Here is a 13234-nt window from a genome sequence, read left to right on the forward strand (position 1 = left end):
ATTTTCCCCAGCTTGAATTCCCCGCAGGGCGTACTGTCAGTGGGCTACTGCAGTGGGTCGCAACTTAATCCTTGTAAAACTCTAACAGGCAGGCTCTATTTTTTTTTTTTTTTTTAAACATTTGGGGGCTTGCTGTGGTGGTATAAAGACATATGCACAGGTGGACGGGATTTGTCTTAGAAAGAAGGAAGAGTTATGTCACGGAGAGAGTTCAGGTGTTGTGGGTATTTAAACCGATGGGTCGTCAGTAGGGAAGGAAAGAAGATGCTAGGCTCGGGTATCCCTCCATCCCGTTACAGGCGGTTCTACTGCCTGATTCCAGCCCATTTACCAGGGTCAGGCCCTAATTAGGATCCGTATCTCAGGTGAAATCTCTTCTTCCCCAGGATTGGGGCCCCGGCCTGACCCGGAAGCTTTCCCGCCAACCCGGAAGCAGAGCCCTGCGGCGGAGGTGCCGCCGCAGAGCTACCGCCCCCTCGCCGCCTGGCAGCTCCTTAGAGAATCCGGGCCGCGGCGGTGTCGGGTTGCACTGATGATCCCCGGCAGGCGGCGGCGGCAGAGGCGGCGGGAGAATGACCTCTCCCCGAGAGCGGGGTGCCGACCTGGCCCGTTTCTACACTGTCACCGAGCCCCAGCGACACCCGAGGGGCTACACGGTGTATAAGGTCACCGCCCGGGTGAGTGCAGTTGTCTGGCTGGGGTAAGAGTCTGAATTGGGACGAGAGACGGGTGTGGACCCTGGTGTGGGGATGCCTGACACCGGGTCAGAGCCGAGGGTGGGACTGGCTGCGCCTAGTGCCCGGACAAGCGTCGGAGGTGAGGACTTAAGGAAGGATTGGGTGGGGACAGAGCGTGGGATGTCCCGGACAACGCTGGAAACGGTCGCGGTAGTGTCCCCATTCCAGGGTGGGGCAAACGCTGATCATTTTAAATTGATGATTCAGCCCCATCCCACTTGGACTTTCTCTTGTGAGGCTGAAATTTGCAGAAGTGGTTTTGCTTGCCTCCGAGGGATAATGCAGGTTAAAAAAAATGTTACATTTATGTACTATTTGATGTACGTAATAGAAGATATTTCTTCCCTTGACCTTTTATACAGCTTCAGGGTTGCACTGAGGAAGATAAACTCTTGGGAAGTATGTCTGGTAGGGCCACCATCGTAAGACCTATGTATCTGTCTATGTCTTTCTGCCTCTGAGTTTTTCATGGTTTTCAGTAGGAGACATGAGAAATTCTGCTGACGGTGTCTTGTGTGAGTTGTCTTGAGGGCACATTTAAAAGTTGTGAGGCTCCCTTACATCAACTAATTGATCCAGTTTTTAGTACCCACTTTGTTCATGTTTCATTGCTCTTGCCTTGAGTTTTAGAGACAGTTTGCGTCTCCCTTCTTGGAAAATAATAGTAATAAAGTTAAATATGAATATTAAATATAAAATAAGAATATTAAAATTAAATGTCTATATACATGTATGTAGTATGAATGTATGTGTATATTGTTGTATATGTTGTACACATCACCCAATTTAATACTAATTTTAATAATGAGGAAACTAAGGTTCAAGAGAGTGTTGTGGCTTGTCCAACTTCACGTTGCAAGGTGGTAGCACAAAAGAGGTTTGAGATCAGTTCTGTTTAACTCCAAGTTGTATAAAATGTTAAGAATTAACTTTATCATTATCATTAATTGTTAAAAAAGAGAGGTATAGATAGTAGTAATGGTACAATATACATTTGGGGGATGTAGTAATCTTGGGTGATAGCTTAGGAAGTGGGCTTTCAGAAGAACCGTAAAGGTTAAATAGATTTAGATAAGCAGAGTTTGGGGCATGGGAATGGCACATGCCTTATGGAAAGGGTGCACAATTCAGACAAGTGTGAGAAGATGAGATGAGCAAATTTGTGTAAATATAATAAGACCAGGCCTGGTTATTGCAGAGGGCTGTACCAAGAATAGAGAGAAATTTGTTACTCCCTGTTTGCAAGTAAGGTTGTTATATAGGTGGAGTGTTAGTTTCAGGTTAAGAAAAATTTTTAAGATTAAGGGGGCTCTTGTTATACCACTCTTGAAACCTTTCTAGTCTTTGGGCCCTTAAAAAATCTAGACTTGTTTTCCTAACATAGTTTGTGGAATTAGAACAATCTTCAACATACGTAATGTTCCCCTCACAGCACCCTGTTTATCTCTTATTATAACACTTATCACAGTTATATTGTATTAATCTTTTTACATGTCTGTGTCTCTTAGTAGGTTTAGAGCAGGTCTCTATCATTGGTATTTGTTTCCTTTTATATCTCCTAAGGCAGTGGGGCACAGAATGCCTAAAAAAATATTGTTGAATGTTTTCCTCTCTATTTCTTCTCTAAACACACCCAATAAATGTTTAGTTTCAGGCACTACGTGCTCCTAGGGATACAAGGCTGAATAAAGTGTGGACCTTCCTTTCAAGGATACTCCTAGTAGAAAAGGATACTCCTGCTGGACTTAAAGAAGTATAGTACAGGGTAGAAAGTGTTAAATGCCATAAGGGACTACAGAAAAGAGCTATGGGATTTTAGAAGACAGAGAGATTGCTTCTGGCTCAAGGGATCAGGGAACATGTACCAATTAAGATAGGTGGTGAGAGATGGGAAGAATCTAGATGGGTGGGATAAATGGAGAGGGCTTCGTAGGTAGAAGGGTAGGTAGAAGGAATAGAGCCCATTAAGGCCTGAAGGTGTGAATGTGTGTGGAACTTGAATAGGAAGCACTGAGTATGATTATTACTTGTATTCTTACTTTACAAAAGGAAAGGTTAACCTAATTGAGATCTTAAATACCTTAAGCTGTGAACTAACTTACACGACAACATAAATTAGAAGGTAAAGTAGCACATTGCCTGTTTTAACCAAATCCATATAATATGCATGCTACATATTGCTTTGGTTGTTTAACTGAAAATGGCTTACAGTGCCTTTTTTTCTCCTTGTAAATATTTACGTCATTTATTACTTATTGTACAGATTTTGTTTTTAATTTTAAGGATTGAGGGTTAATACTGATATATACTTAAAAAACAACCACTTAGTATTATAAAATAAGTAAAATATTTGTTATTTTTTGAGACTTAAGGAGAAAAACAGCTTAACTCAGGAGAATTAATCAGGTAAGTAGTGCTCCCCTGAGAGAACTTCATGAGATAAAAATGTCTTCTTTATGTTTCCTATTACTGACTGACTTCTAGCTTTAAGGAACAATCTCTATATTCTTGATCCTTGCAGGGTTCTTTATGTAGGAGTAGAATTAGAATCATGCGGAGTACCATTGCTAAATTTTGAGTAGCATAAGAGCTGTTTCATGTTCTTAAATCTCCTTTATCTTTTTTTTTTTCTCAATTCTCTGGAACCTGTCAGGCTTAGATAACCTTATGGCCAGTTACAAACTTGCTAATGGATTTCCTAGTTAAACTCTGTGTTGCTTATTAATTTTCAACTAGAATAAGTACTTCTGTTCAGGATTGGAAAATTCTCTTGTAGAATTCCATTGATTCTTTAGTTAACGGAGACACAGATATGAAAGAACCATTAGCAGTGTTTTTGGTTGTTTCATCATGCTAAGTTTACAAAATTCTCATAATGTAATATAGATTTCTCAACAATATTAAGTGAATGTTAATTCTTGCCTGTATCATGGAAAGAAAAAGGTATGCTTTTATTTATTTTTTTTTTAACATCTTTATTGAAGTATAATTGCCTTACAGTGGTGTGTTAGCTTCTGCTTTATAACAAAGTGAATCAGTTATACATATACAATATGTTCCCATTTCTCTTCCCTCTTGCATCTCCCTCCCTCCCACCCTCCCCATCCCATCCCTCTAGGTGGTCACAAAGCACCGAGCTGATCTCCCTGTGCTATGCGGCTGCTTCCCACTAGTTATCTATTTTACATTTGGTAGTGTATATATGTCCATGACACTCTCTTACCCTGTCACATCTCACCCCACCCCCTCCCCATATCCTCAAGTCCATTCTCTAGTAGGTCTGTGTCTTTATTCCCGTCTTGCCACTAGGTTCTTCATGGCCTTTTTTTTTTTTTTTCCCTTAGATTCCGTATATATGTGTTAGCATACTGTATTTGTTTTTCTCTTTCTGACTTACTTCACTCTGTATGACAGACTCTAACTCCATCCACCTCATTACAAATACCTCCATTTCATTTCTTTTTATGGCTGAGTAATATTCCATTGTATATATGTGCCACATCTTCTTTATCCATTCATCTGTCGATGGACATTTAGATTGCTTCCATGTCCTGGCTATTGTAAATAGAGCTGCAATGAACATTTTGGTACATGACTCTTTTTGACCTATGGTTTTCTCAGGGTATATGCCCAGTAGTGGGATTGCTGGGTCGTATGGTAGTTCTATTTGTAGTTTTTTAAGGAACCTCCATACTGTTCTCCATAGTGGCTGTATCAATTTACATTCCCACCAACAGTGCAAGAGTGTTCCCTTTCCTCCACACCCTCTCCAGCATTTATTGTTTCTAGATTTTTTGATGCTTTTATTTTTAAAAGATGGTTTGCCTTATGACTTTATGTTGTTTATATTGAGACATAATTTATATACAGTAAAATTCACCAATTTTAAGTGTATAGTTTGTTTAGTTTTGACAAATGTCTATAATTGTGTAACCACCACCACAGACATCACTGCAGGAGTTCCCTCATGCTCCTTTGCAGTCAGTCCCCTCTCCCCACCCCTTGTCCCTAGGCAACCACTAGGCAGTTTTCTGTCATTGTAGATTAGGCTGTATTTTCTAGAATTTTATATAAAAGGAATCATATACAGTGCTTTTTTTTGGGGGGGGGATCCAACTTCTTTAACTCAGTATGATTATTTGAGATTCATCTATGTTGTGTATTTTTTTTTAATAAATTTATTTTTTATGTATTTACTTTTGGCTGCGTTGGGTCTTCGTTGCTGTGGGCTTTCTCTAGTTGTGGCAAGCGGAGGCTGCTCTTCGTCGCGGTGCACAGGCTTCTCATTGCGGTGGCTTCTCTTGTTGTGGAGCACGGGCTCTAGGCGCGGGCTTCAGTTGATGTGGCTGGCGGACTCTAGAGCGCAGGCTCAGTAGTGGCACATGGGCTTAGTTGCTCCGTGGCATGTGGGATCTTCCCGGACCAGGGCTCGAACCTGTGTCCCCTGCCTTGGCAGGCGGATTCTTAATCACTCCGGCATCAGGGAAGTCCCGTATGTTGTGTATTTTTATTCTCTTTTATTGCTGACCAGTATTCCCTTGTATGGTTATACTACAATTAATCTATCCACCTGTTGATGGACATTTGGGTTGTGTCCAGTTTTTGGCTGTTAATACAGCTATTATGAACATTTATATACAAGTCTCTGTACAAATGTGGGCTTTTATTTCTCTTAATAGCACACAGCTTTGTTTACTATACCTTTATACTAAGTTGAAATCTGGTAGTCTTAGTCCTCTTTCTTTTTCTTTCTCAAAATTGTTTTGGCTATTCTAGATTGTTTGCATTTTCATAAAAAGTTTGGAATCAGCTTGTCAAGTTCTACAAACATGCCTACCCAGATTTTGATTGGGATTACATTGAGAATGTAGATCAGTTTCAGAAAAATTGATATCTTTAAACAATATTGAATCTTCTGATCCATGAACGCACATCTCCCATGTATTTAGCTCTTTAATTTGAACCATATTTTCTAGTTTTCAGTGTGCAGGTCTTGCACATACTTAAAGTAATTTGGGTTTGTTTTCAAACTGTGAGAATACATGTCTTTATTTTACATAGCTAATGTTTACTGAGTATTAATAGCAGACACTTCTGTGGTGCTTTCTATGAGTCAAGCTCTATTCTAAGCACTTTATATAAATTAGCACATTTTTCATAGCAGCCGGATGAGCAGCTGCAATTATTATTCTCACTTTATTGTGAGACAATTGAAGCACAGAGAGGTTAAATAACTTGCCTAGGGTCACACAACTAGCAAATTGTGGAGTCTAGATTTGAACCCTGGTAGACTGGGTTTTTAATCCCAGTGCTGTGCTGAATACCTAAACATATTTCGTTAGAGGCTGTGGCTGTACTGTAGCTTGGCAAAAGTGATAGATGCAAGTATACTACAGTGATTAGGATGATGTGAACAAAGGGGAGCAAGGAATGAATAGAAGTACTCAGCTTGACTCGAATCTGAAAGCTGCCATTTCCAAAGCTTCATATTCAAGCACTATTTGTATTGCTTAGAGGGAACCTGCTTTCAATTCCTGAGCACATTCTTGTATGGCCTGCTTGTGCTTGGGAAGATAATTATTTGTAGTTTTCTAAGTATGCTGGTACCCTGCATTCTTCCATACCTCTCTGTTAGATGCTGTTTCCTCTGTCTGGAATGCTCTTTCCTTTTGTCTTGGCAGTCCCTGCTCATCTCAAGTGTTAGCTTCTGCCCTGTGTTCTACAGGAAGCCTTTCTTTTTTTTTTTTTTTTTTTTTGAATTTTATTTCCTTTTTTTGTAATTTCTATTTGGGCCTCCCCATCACCACCACCTCCCCCACACATATAAATCTGCCCTTATAGTATGATCATCACCATTAATTATACAGTTGTACAAAACCAGAATCAGGAATTTAAAAGTTTCCTTTTTTTTTTCCCCACAACTCACACACACACACTGTATTTTATTTTTACAAGAGATAAATAAACTGACACCAAGCATTGTAAATGGATGACCACAACAAAAGCAGCAATGATTGCAATTACCAAACACGAAACACACTCATACTATGTCATAATATTGACATTCAGTCCAGTAATCCTCCACTGTAACAGCTCCTTTGCAGTGAAAATTGATTTGTATATTTTTTACCTCTGAGTCCTTGTGGGATTTTTTTTGTTTTTTTTATTCAAACAAAGTCACAAAAATTATAATCATTCTCATCAGTTCACTCAGTCCCATGTAATTAATTTTTTTTCCTCTTGAACTTTTGTTAGCACTTTCATGAATTCATCAGTTTTCCATTAGAGTTCTGAAAATGCTTATTCATTCAGTTCAGCAGTATAGTCAGTTACCAGAAACCTGTATTTGTCGGAGTCTTTTCCATGAATTCCTTGAAGATGAAACCCTTTTATAGGAACATTTTTGCGAAACCATCAGAGTACACCCAGAACTGTCTGTAAATGACAAAAGACTTAAAAATGACCACAGTTAAAGATTTGATGAAAGTTCATAATAATGCAATTGACAAGGAAATTTAGTTATTTCTGAGATATACATTTTAAAGTAATAACTAGAATTATGACTTATAACATTATACCAGAACATATAAGATTTTTAGAAATTTCATGTAATGTCTGAAACATTTATATTAACATATTTCCATACAAATAACCCAAAGAAAGTTTAGTATTAGTTTTTTTGTTTGTTTGTTTGTTTATACTGCAGGTTCTTATTAGTCATCAATTTTATACACATCAGTGTACACATGTCAATCCCAATCGCCCAATTCAGCGCACCACCATCCCCACCCCACCGTGGTTTTCCCCCCTTGGTGTCCATACGTTTGTTCTCTACATCTGTGTCTCAACTTCTGCCCTGCAAACCGGTTCATCTGTACCATTTTTCTAGGTTCCACATACATGCGTTAATATACGATATTTGTTTTTCTCTTTCTGACTTCACTCTTTATGACAGTCTCTAGATCCATGCACGTCTCAACAAATGACTCAATTTCATTCCTTTTTATGGCTGAGTAATATTCCATTGTATATATGTACCACAACTTCTTTATCCATTCGTCTGTCGATGGGCATTTAGGGTGCTTCCATGACCTGGCTATTGTAAACAGCGCTGCAATGAACATTGGGGTGCATGTGTCTTTTTGAATTATGGTTTTCTCAGGGTATAAGCCCAGTAGTGGGATTGCTGGGTCATATGGTAATTCTATTTTTAGTTTTTAAAGGAACCTCCATACTGTTCTCCATAGTGGCTGTATCAATTTACATTCCCACCAACAGTGCAAGAGGGTTCCCTTTTCTCCACACCCTCTCCAGCATTTGTTGTTTGTAGATTTTCTAATGATGCCCATTCTAACTGGTGTGAGGTGATACCTCATTGTAGTTTTGATTTGCATTTCTCTAATAATTAGTGATGTTGAGCAGCTTTTCATGTGCTTCTTGGCCATCTGTATGTCTTCTATGGAGAAATGTCTATTTAGGTCTTCTGCCCATTTTTGGATTGGGTTCTTTGTTTCTTTAATATTGAGCTGCATGAGCTGTTTATATATTTTGGAGATTAATCCTTTGTCCGTTGATTTGTTTGGAAATATTTTCTCCCATTCTGAGGGTTGTCTTTTCGTCTTGTTTATGGTTTCCTTTGCTGTGCAAAAGGTTTGAAGTTTCATTAGGTCCCATTTGTTTATTTTGGTTTTTATTTCCATTACTCTAGGAGGTGTATCAAAAAATATCTTGCTGTGATTTATGTCAAAGAGTGTTCTTCCTATGTTTTCCTCTAAGAGTTTTATAGTGTCTGGTCTAACATTTAGGTTGCGAGTCCATTTTGAGTTTATTTTTGTGTATGGTGTTAGGGAGTGTTCTAATTTCATTCTTTTACATGTAGCTGTCCAGTTTTCCCAGCACCACTTATTGAAGAGACTGTCTTTTCTCCATTGTATATCTTTGCCTCCTTTGTAATAGATTAGTTGACCGTAGGTGCATGGGTTTATCTCTGGGCTTTCTATCTTGTTCAGTTGATCTGTGTTTCTGTTTTTGTGCCAGTACCATATTGTCTTGATTACTGTAGCTTTGTAGTGTAGTCTGAAGTCAGGGAGTCTGATTCCTCCAGCTCCGTTTTTTTCCCTCAAGACTGCTTTGGCTATTCGGGATCTTTTGTGTCTCCATACAAATTTTAAGATGATTTGTTCTAGTTCTGTAAAAAATGCCATTGGTAATTTGATAGGGATTGCATTGAATCTGTAGATTGCTTTGGGTAGTATAGTCATTTTCACAATATTGATTCTTCCAATCCAAGAACATGGTATATCTCTCCATCTATTGGTATCATCTTTAATTTCTTTCATCAGTGTCTTATAGTTTTCTGCATACAGGTTTTTTGTCTCCCTAGGTAGGTTTATTCCTAGGTATTTTATTCTTTTTGTTGCAGTGGTAAATGGGAGTGTTTCCATAATTTCTCTTTCAGATTTTTCATCATTAGTGTATAGAAATGCAAGAGATTTCTGTGCATTAATTTTGTATCCTGCAACTTTACCAAATTCATTGATTAGCTCTAGTAGTTTCCTGGTGGCATTTTTAGGGTTCTCTATGTATAGTATCATGTCATCTGCAAACAGTGACAGTTTTACTTCTTCTTTTCCAATTTGTATTCCTTTTATTTCTTTTTCATCTCTGATTGCCGTGGCTAGGACTTCCAAAACTTTGTTGAATAACAGTGGTGAGAGTGGACATCCTTGTCTTGTTCCTGATCTTAGAGGAAATACTTTCAGTTTTTCACCGTTGAGAATGATGTTTGCTGTGGGTTTGTCATATATGGCCTTTACTATGTTGAGGTAGGGTCCCTCTATGCCCACTTTCTGGAGAGTTTTTATAATAACTGGGTGTTGAATTTTGTCAAAAGCTTTTTCTGCATCTATTGAGATGGTCATATGGTTTTTATTCTTCAATTTGTTAATATGGTGTATCACATTGATTGATTTGCGTATATTGAAGAATCCTTGCATCCCTGGGATAAATGCCACTTGATCATGCTGCATGATCTTTTTACTGTTTTGTTGTAGTCTGTTTGCTAGTATTTTGTTGAGGATTTTTGTATCTATATTCATCAGTGATATTGTTCTGTAATTTTCTTTTTTTGTAGTGTCTTTGTCTGGTTTTGGTATCAGGGTGATGGTGGCCTCATAGAATGAGTTTGGGACTGTTCCTTCCTCTGCAATTTTTTGGAAGAGTTTGAGAAGGATGGGTGTTAGCTCTTCTCCAAATGTTTGATAGAATTCACCTGTGAAGCCATCTGGTCCTGGACTTTTGTTTGTTGGAAGATTTTTAATCACAGTTTCAATTTCATTCCTTGTGATTGGTCTGTTCATATTTTCTGTTTCTTCCTGGTTCAGTCTTGGAAGATTTTACCTTTCTAAGAATTTGTCCATTTCTTCCAGGTTGTCCATTTTATTGGCATAGAGTTGCTTGTAATAGTCTCTTAGGATGCTTTGTATTTCTGTGGTGTCTGCTGTAACTTCTCCTTTTTCATTTCTAATTTTATTGATTTCAGTCCTCTCCCTCTTTTTCTTGATGAGGCTGGCTAATGGTTTATCAATTTTGTTTATCTTCTCAAAGAACCAGCTTTTAGTTTTATTGATCTTTGCTATTGTTTTCTTTGTTTCTATTTCATTTATTTCTGCTCTGATCTTTATGATTTCTTTCTTTCTGCTAACTTTGGGTTTTGTTTGTTCTTGTTTCTCTAATTCCTTTAGGTGTATGATTAGATTGTTTACTTGAGGTTTTTCTTGTTTCTTGAGGTAGGCTTGTATACTTAAAAACTTCCCTCTTAGAACTGCTTTTGCTGCATCCCATAGGTTTTGGATCATCGTGTTTTCATTGTCATTTGTCTCTAGGTATTTTTTGATTTCCTCTTTGATTTCTTCAGTGATCTCTTGGTTATTTAGTAACGTATTGTTTAGCTTACATGTGTTTGTGTTTTTTACGTTTTTTTCCCTGTAATTCATTTCTAATCTCAGCGTTGTGGTCAGAAAAGATGCTTGATATGATTTCAGTTTTCTTAAATTTACTGTGGCTTGATTTTTGACCCATGATATGATCCATCTTGGAGAATGTTCCGTGCGCACTTGAGAGGAAAGTGTAACCTGCTGTTTTTGGATGGAATGTCATATAAATATCAATTAAATCTATCTGGTCTATTGTGTCATTTAAAGCTTCTGTTTCCTTATGTATTTTCTGTTTGGATGATCTGTCCATTGGTGTAAGTGAGGTGTTAAAGTCCCCCACTATTATTGTGTTACTGTCGACTTCCTCTCTTATAGCTGTGAGCAGTTGCCTTATGTATCGAGGTGCTCCTATGTTGGGTGCATATATATTTATAATTGTTATATCTTCTTCTTGGATTGATCCCTTGATCATTATGTAGTGTCCTTGTCTCTTGTAACATTCTTTATTTTAAAGTCTATTTTATCTGATATGAGTATAGCTACTCCAGCTTTCTTTTGATTTCCATTTGCATGGAGTATCTTTTTCCATCCCCTCACTTTCAGTCTGTATGTGTCCCTAGGTCTGAAGTGGGTCTCTTGTAGACAGCATATATATGGGTCTTGTTTTTGTATCCATTCAGCAAGCCTGTGTCTTTTGGTTGGAGCATTTAATCCATTCACGTTTAAGGTAATTATCGATACGTATGTTCCTATGACCATTTTCTTAATTGTTTTGGGTTTTTTTTTGTAGATCCGTTTCTTCTCTTGTGTTTCCCACTTAGAGAAGTTCCTTTAGCATTTGTTGTAGAGCTGGTTTGGTGGTGCTGAATTCTCTTATCTTTTGCTTGTCTGTAAAGCTTTTGATTTCTACAGGAAGCCTTTCTTAAGTGTGGAACTCTGTGTGTATTGTATATTCCTCCATTAAAGCCTGTATCATATTGTGCTTTTTTGCCTCCCCCTCTGAGGACAAACTCTGTCTTTTTAACTTTGTATTCTTGGTGCCTAGCACAGAGCCTGGACTATAGTAGGGACTTGATAGAAGGCTGGAAAGAGGCAGTATTTTCCTTTGTGTTACTTTTTAAATTAACATACAGTAAAATTGACATTTTTTTGTTGTATAAGTCTGTTAATCTTTACACATGAATAGATTCATATGTCCACTACCATAATCAGGGAACAGAACAGTTCCATCAGCCTCAAAAACTCCCTCTGCTTTCCCTGTTTTACACTCTTCTCCCCACGCCTTAGTCCCTGGCACCCCTTAGTCCAGTGATCCACTCTCTACCACTATACTTTTGTCATTTTGAGGATGTCTTATAAAGAGTATCATAGAGTATTTTACCTATTGAGACCATCTTTTGCCCATTTTTTCAGTGGGTAGTTTGTTTTCTTACTGTTGAGTTTCGAGAGTTCTTTATTTGTTCTGAATATAAGTTTTTTGTCAGATATGTGGTTTGCAAATATTTTCTCCCAGTGTATAGCTTATCTTTTCATTCTCTTAACAGTGTCTTTCACAAAGTAAAAATTTTTATTGATAATTTTGGTGAAGTCTAGTTTATCATATTTTTCTTTTATGGAAGAAAATTGGGCTTTTAGTGTCATATCTAAAATCTCTTTATTGACATCAGGTTTTAAAAACTGTAAACCATGTCTCTTTTCATCTTGTTTATTGACAACTTACATGCTCAGATATTAAGATTTTAATATTAAGGATTTTTACATTAACTTTAACAATCAGGATTTTTACTTTCCTTGAACATTGATTGGAAAATAGTTTACCTTAGAGTAGTGCTATAATTGGTAAAATTTGAAGTGAGAAAAGAAACTTTAGCAAACATTTATTGAGTATACAAAGGTAACTTGCTGTGATAGTTTCTTTTATTCTCCTTTAGATTTTGAGATTTTAATAATGTAGAAAGTATTTATTACTTTCAACATATTACTTTCATAAGAGCTTAATAGAAAGTTGAATGTCTAAAATTTTTCGCATTGACTTATCTATTTTATCTGGAGCTCTTTTACTCCAGAGTACTAAAAAAATATTGTAAAATATCTAATTGTGGTTTGTGCAGGTGCTGCTTCTTGGGTCCTGACGACCTGGCTGGCAAGTGATTAACTAGCCCAAATATTCCTGCCAACCAGTGACACCTGCAGCTCTGCAGGGAAAACAGAGGGAGAGGAGCTGAGATGCAGGTGATGGGGTGGGAGGGAGGTTGAGTTTGGTAAGTGGATGCTTGCCTATGTGAGCTGGGCACTTTGAGATACCTGTTCTTCTTGCCAGAGTTTGTGTGTGTATATTAAATGCAGTTTAAAGGTGTCAGTATATTTATATGAAAGTATGGAGTTTATGAAAGTCAAATGTCTGAAAGTCAGGATTGCATGCATTACACTGATGGATGTACCATTTAGTTAACCTAATCACCACAGTGGGAAATGTTCAGTATAGTGTAGCCGTACATTTCTGTATATCTTATTTTTTCACTTCCACATTTGGAAAGTCTTTTTTTTTTTTGACATGCTTTT

The 13234-nt window shown here is 37.6% G+C and overlaps 1 protein-coding gene across 5 annotated transcripts in view; it reads left to right on the forward strand.

The window, feature by feature from the left end:
- Positions 1 to 435: 435 nt before the first annotated feature.
- The window catches only part of RPS6KC1 (ribosomal protein S6 kinase C1), a 229085-nt gene continuing 216286 nt past the window's right edge, over positions 436 to 13234 (forward strand). For all 5 annotated transcript variants that reach the window (XM_082471434.1, XM_082471433.1, XM_082471439.1 and 2 more), the window contains exon 1: positions 436 to 677. In XM_082471434.1, coding sequence (XP_082327560.1) covers positions 573 to 677 — 105 coding nt within the window. In that variant the 5' untranslated portion in view covers positions 436 to 572. The remainder of the gene's footprint in view (positions 678 to 13234) is intronic.

Source organism: Balaenoptera physalus (genome assembly GCF_965194825.1).
Source record: "Balaenoptera physalus genome assembly, chromosome: 1".
NCBI lineage: Eukaryota > Metazoa > Chordata > Mammalia > Artiodactyla > Balaenopteridae > Balaenoptera > Balaenoptera physalus.